Consider the following 7,076-nt stretch of genomic DNA (forward strand, 5'->3'; position numbering starts at 1 on the left):
TCTTAAAAAAGGCAAAAAAAGGCAACATCAAATGTGTATATATGGAATCAGGGAAAGCTAAATCGTGGACATTCTTAATCGAATATACTCTATCTCTCTAGCAGAAAAAAAGGCAAATCTCTTAAAAAAGGCAAAAAAAGGCAACATCAAATGTGTATATATGGAATCAGGGAAAGCTAAATCGTGGACATTCTTAATCGAATATACTCTATCTCTCTAGCAGAAAAAAAGGCAATTTCCATAAAATCCGTTCCCTGCTATTACATAACCAAACACATATGAAACGTATGCTTTGTTTCGTTAATAATTTATCGTCCATATAACAGAAATATGCCACAGCTAGTCTATTCTATACTAATTATATAAAGAGAAGTCCCTTTTTTTGTAACAGGTAATCTCGTGAACGGCTGGTCCGATTTTCATGAAATTTTGTATATAAATAGCTTTCGGTAACCACCATGTTTTAGGCTAAAAAAAATATCTTTTTTCGTGTAGGTGGACAAGAGACCGTTCTATTCGAAAAAATATTATTATGGTCCGATTTGCTTAAAATTTGGTACGTAAGTAGCTTTTTAGCATATATTAGCATATATGATCCATTTTTTCCGGGAAGTGGTCCAGCTATTCGAAAAAATCGTATTTACGGTCCGATTTGCTTCAAATTCAGTACGCAGGTAGCTTTTTAGCATATATGATCCATTTTTTCCGAGAAGTGGACCAGGGACCGATCTGTTCGAAACAATCTTATTATGGTCCGATTTGTTTAAAATTCGGTACTTAGGTAGCTTTTTAGCATATATGATCCATTTTTTCCGAGAAGTGGACCAGGGACCGATCTATTCGAAGAAATCATATTTATGGTCCGATTTGCTTAAAATTCGGTACTTAGGTAGCTTTTTACCTGGATAAGCTTATAGATTCCTGTTTTCCAATTTTAATGCAATTTCGAATATAAATAGCTTTGAGCAACGACCATATCAAGGGGCGAATTCGTCACTTGGCAAGATTTTGTTGCGCCAATCAGAAACAACGGATACTGTCAAAATATAATTATAATATATAATATATCTCAGCTAATATATATTTTGAAAGCCGTTTTTTTAGTTTTCGCAAGGCTCGAGAGCGGCTAAACCGATTTTTTTGAAACTGCCACCTGCCGCACGTGTCCCAAGGATGGTTTTAGGCTAAACAAAAATCGATATGTAAAGGGGGCGTGGCACTTCCCATACAAACCGAATTTCTCATGCTACATATCTCTGAAAGTGTGCATGGTAGAGTTCTGGAACTTGGTATGGAGATATACGAAATCAATCGCACACCCTTGGAGAAAAATTTAAGCTATTGTAAAAAGGGGTGTGGCATCTCCCATACAAACCAAATTTTTCACACTACGTATCTCTGGAAGTGTTCATGGTAGAGTTCTGGAACTTGGTATGGAGATGTACGAAATAAATCGCATACTCTTGGAGAAAAATTGGAACTATTGGGAAAGGGGGCGTGGCATCTTCCATACAAACCAAATTTTTCATATTGCATATCTTTGGAAGTGTTCATGGTAGAGTTCTGCAACTTGGTATGGAGATATGCGAAATCAATCGCATACTCATGAAGAAAGAGGGCAGCTGTTGGAAAGGGGGGCGTGGCACCTCCTATATAAATCGAATTTTTATACTGCATATCTCTGAAAGTATTCAGATATGTATGTAGTTGAAATCAAGCCCATACTCATGGAGAAAATTTGGGCTATTTGAAAAGGCGGTGTGTCTTTGAATATATTTTTAATTCTTTTGTAGGTGTGTTGGTGAGTGAAATCCTCCTAAATGGTTGTACGGATTTTAACGAAACTTTTTGTGTGTTTGAGTGGATCTCTGGATAGTTTAGTTTCACAATTTAATCCGACAGTTGGCACTGTAGTTGAGTTATTACTAAAAATCTTATTTATGATCCGATTTGGCTAATGTTTTAAATATGTATGCAATACTATTGCAAAAACGTGCTTCCAAGTGGTGCTGAAGTCGAGCTATTACTAAAAATAGCCAAGTGAGAAAAGGGGCCGTGAAGGTCAGATTAAATCGACCTGTTGCACCATTGAGTATATCGACGGTAATGCGTTGCAATTGGCCCAATGGATGTGATTTTCCAATATTATTATGCGTTCAAACTTCTAAGATATTTCGTCTAAAACAAGTATATGTATATTACATTTCTGTAGAACAATGCTTCGCACCCATTTTGAAAGTGCCACCAACTATACTGTAAAGCTTCTAGGACATTTACTATAGAACCGGGTCATTGTTGACACCAGGGAGAGCGATTCCTTAAAAAAAAACCACCTGAATATAAATTTATTCAATAACAAATGTTTTTGATATACTTTTATAATAACAAAAGAAAAACATAAACAAATAACATTACAAAACAAATGATCATTCAAGAATCTATTCACTTATTTATTTTTAATGATAAAAGTATTATCTGTGGTGTAGTGGTATGCAGTGCGCGCTTCCACTGCGCAGCACCTGGGTTCAAGCCCTGGTCAAAGCAACATCGCAAAAAAATATAGAAAAAAGGTTTTTTTTTTTTAACAGCGGTCGTCCCTCGGCAGGCAATGGCAAACCTCCGAGTGTATTTCTGCCATGAAAAACAGCTTCTCATAAAAAATACAATCGCCGTTCGGAGTCGGCGTAAAACTGTAGGTCCCTCCGTTTTGTGTGACAACATCAAGGCGCACACCACAAATCTGAGCGGATTTTCGCCATACCAAAAAAATTCGAACATACTTTGTTTGGAAGAAAATGCGTGAACAAAAAATTGTCAAAAATCAACACTTACCTAGCTACTTCAAATTCGCCCTTTATTATACTATAATTTAAAAAACTGCGCACTCAAAAAATTAAAAAAAAACTGATTTAACAGTTTATAATTTTGGTGAACATTTGTTAAAATTGCGAAAAAAAAGTAAAAAGAATCAGCTAAGAATCGGCCAAAAACGGCCGATGCTGATGCCGACGTCGATTCTTTTGGCCGATACTAGCCGATGCCGATTAATCGGTCGGACTCTATATTTTAGTCCTTTTCCATATGATACCAAACTTGTTGAATTTGGATAAGCGGTTTGTTTATTATCAGGAATTGACTTCTATAAATACTTATTTGGCCAAGGTAACTTTAGAACAAAAATACTGTTAGTTTCGGTCCCTGGTGTTATTAGAGCGTAGAGGGTACTGAGACGGCAACATTTTTCTGTAAAAAAGGTGATTATGAATACGTATTCGAAATCAGGTTTAATTTTCCAAATTTAAATCGCCGACATCGTGCATTTAAATACAACTTAAATATTAGATCTGAAAATCAATATTTTTTAACCAATAATCGGTCATTGTGCTACAGTTTGTAAGGCAAATTTCAAAATTGCTTTATTTAATAGGGGTATTCACACCGAGTTTTGTACTCGGTAACTCTGTATTGGGTAATTTTCCCCATGTATGCACACATTTTGTGATTATTCTTGTCGTTAAATTTAACAGTCAATGTTAATACATAACAGAAGCGTTACTTTATTTCCGGTAAAACTAGTATCGCAATGACTGAAACACAATACCGGCGAACGACGATGTTGCCACAGCGAAACTCGCGCTGTCACAATTAGAACACTGGTGCATATGAAATTGATCACAGCCACAGAGAAATACGAAGTTGGGCACCGCTGCAGTCAATGCAAAGATGACCGTATTTTTTAGGCTTTCAAAGTTTTAGAAGAAATCGACATACATATAACACGAGTTCTTTTGGTTGTTTAAAAAGGCAGTTATCGATTCATAAAATCTGGCTTAAAATAAAATAATGTATACAAATTTCTCTCTGTTTTATATTTAGATTCGTTATTATTTCCACGTGGATTCGGTTTTTAAAACATAGTCACCCGAATTATAAATGCGACGAAATGGCTTCAGCTGGTTTCGCTACGTTTCGTAAGCGAAATAGCAGGATGAACGGTGAACGTCGGTATCGCCCACTTCGGCGAACTTCGCCGTTTGCCGATATTGCATTTCAGCCATTATATTTGATACATCACTGCCATATCTAAACAAAAGCGTCAGCGTTGCCTGGCTGTCAAAATATTCTCATGCCATTACAATTTGTATGAAGCATACCGAAATCACGCGGCGCCAACGCTGATGAGTTGGAAAAACCGATTTTGACAAACAAACCTATGCGTTTTGTTGATGTTATTTCTGCACTTGACGTAGCGTTGCTGCTTTTTTAGGTATGGCAGCAAGAAATTCACCTTACCACTGAATGGCCGCATGATCGAGCAAAATAAAAAATTGCAAATTCTGACATCTAGTTCTATAATTTAAACTATAACATATGTACATACATGCATATTGATCTTTAAATAAAGTCAAATAGGTACTATAGCAAGATATTTAACAGCTTCTTCTTAATACAGCTTTTCTTGTAGCATGACTTTTCACTAAGCAGCGATGCACTTGCATTTGCGCAAACATACAGACACTTGCATTGTCTATATTTCATTAAAAATAATCACTTCACTTACTTAAACATTGTGTAATATATGCTTGTAATATATCCACACTGAAAGTATCTTCAATCACTCTCGTTTTCGAAGTTTAAGTTAGATTTTGCAACTTGCTTCCAGAGCGTCCGAATGGGAAATGAAAATTTAGTTTTTTCTCCTGTACTGCATATTACATTATTTTAAAATAAAAAACAAAGAAAATTTTGGTCAAAACTCGGTTAAAAAAGTTTCAGCAGTGTCTTGTTTTTCCATACAGAAATACCGGTTGAAAATACTGTTGGCTAAATAAATAGTGTGCGCGGGAAGCATAGCCGGAACTAGTTATTCCCAATAAACACCAAAAAAATACAAAAAAATATTTCTCCAACCTTGGGGAAATTCATAGTTCTCAAGTTGATACGAAGCGCAGATATGTGAAAAACTAAAGCTATATAAAGCGGAAAATTACCAGCAAAAAATAAATAATCTTCAAAGTATCCTCAAATAATCTTGAAAGAAAATAAAACGCGAAGTGAATCAAGTGGCAAAATTACTGTCGGACTGTATACTGTGAAGTGAATTATTGTAATACGATATTGATCAACTACATAATACACAAGTAATTTTTAGCAAAAAAGAAACCGACTTCAACTCTCATATAAAAAAAAAATATATTTATATATATATCTCATAACCAGATTAGTATGGGACCACCTCTGATTCCGATGCAAAAAAAAAATTTCGAAATCGGTTGACGTGGTCCAAAGTTATCCTTTTTTTGGAAGTCGGTTAAAAAGGAGTAATAAAATGAAAAATTTATATTTAAATCCGTCTATATATGTCGTTTCAATCAAAAAGGTATAAGGTATTTTACTATTTCAATTTCAGTATTTCAATGCTATGTTTGAGACCAATTGGAGAATTACATTGGAGTTCAAGTTGAAAACTAGCATTTTCTCAACTTGAGAAACAGTCCTTTAAACAAATAAAAATGCTCTTTTTGTTGGAACGCTATGATCCTACACTTGAGGTGCTGTTGAGAAACAACGTTGGAGATTTGAGAAATGCCTTAGTTCTCAACTTAACCTCAAGTTGAGCTCAAACCTAAATGTTTGTTGGGTTGTGACACTCTCCGGTTTTAGTCAAAATGATACTTGTCCCTGACAGAGCGTAACAACTTTTTTACAAAACAAACGTCACAGAAATACATACATATGTATGTATGCAATAAGGTTTTTATATATAGTACATACCCTGCAGGAAATGTATCTAACTATAAGTAAACTTGAAGCTTATCTGTATATTTTCTTTGAGGAAAGGTAGTTATATTTCTATGGCGATGATCGCGAAGTAGTCAAGGTAACCCTCTTTTTGGACATAAAATATTAATAAGAAAATAAATAGTTTTTTTTTATATGTTTACTTGTTTATTCATTTACTTTATTAAACATTACATATTTGTTTACATATTCTGATGGTAGGTGATCCCATATTCGAGCTAAGCCAGACATAACTCCAAAATGATAACATAAAATTTTTCCCTTTATTTGTCCTGGATTCGAAAAAGTATTTGTGAAGTGCAGAAAAAAGTGTATTTAAAGTAAAATTTGTTTGAGGATATTTAAATAGAAACTTGTTTAAAGAAAACAATCTTCCGATTACGTCTGCATTACTCCTGCATAACTTTTCAACTAGGTTCAAGATAGCATTTAACTACAAGCTATATATTTTATAGAGATCCCACAGCTAACTACAAGTGGGTATTTTTTATCAATTGATAATTTTTTCTGCAGGGTATGCAACGCGCCAGTAAAAATCGGTTGTATGCATTCATGAAGAATGCTTGCTATATGAGAGAATTAGTGTGAACAATTCATGCGTAGTCGTGAGTTACCACGAATAAATTCAAATTCTAGCGAATTGCAAGCGAATGTACGTTGTCGTTTTTTTAAGCACATTTCTTGATAAATTTGAAGTGGAATTTTCGTAGTATTTTCAGTCATGTACAAAAATTTTAGTGAATGGATACTATTTTCAGCACAAACGGGCTTTTACAAGATATGCATTTGCATATGTAAATGCTACTTGTTTTTATATCCCCGTATATTAAAATGTATCAGAAAAGTAGCATTTATATATGGGGATACATATCTTGTAAGAATGCTTTAATACTGCTCCATTAATGCATTTTTGTATGTTTGAAACATTAATACAGCCGTATGCATACAGCAGTAGTACAAGTGTATGGTTAGAGTACGCATACGCTCTGAGAAACCACACGTGTTAAATGGAAATGAAGGTTCATTTATACTGGCATGTATACACAGCAGCAAGCTCATGCCACCAACAGCGATGTCGTATGCATAAAATTTCTACTGGGGCATATACAAATGAAGCACCATATTTGGGTGATACGTACAATTGTGTATGTAATCCAGGATCCACCGTCAAAGACGCCCGTTGTGCAATATGTTGGGGAATTTGTTACTTATGTAATTTAAGTAGTTTAGTGTGGCCTTGGAGTGAATTAGGCAATGTGTATATGCATATACAT

General features: G+C 34.7%; 1 protein-coding gene across 1 annotated transcript in view; it reads right to left on the minus strand.

The window, feature by feature from the left end:
- Positions 1 to 4,058, minus strand: part of LOC118741549 — a 16,526-nt gene extending 12,468 nt beyond the window's left edge. Inside the window, exon 1 of the mRNA XM_036473548.1 lies at positions 3,967 to 4,058. Coding sequence (XP_036329441.1) covers positions 3,967 to 4,058 — 92 coding nt within the window. The remainder of the gene's footprint in view (positions 1 to 3,966) is intronic.
- Between the last annotated feature and the right edge of the window lie 3,018 nt (positions 4,059 to 7,076).

Source organism: Rhagoletis pomonella, unplaced genomic scaffold (assembly GCF_013731165.1).
Source record: "Rhagoletis pomonella isolate Grant_MI unplaced genomic scaffold, Rhpom_1.0 Rhpom_scaffold_00006, whole genome shotgun sequence".
Lineage (NCBI taxonomy): Eukaryota > Metazoa > Arthropoda > Insecta > Diptera > Tephritidae > Rhagoletis > Rhagoletis pomonella.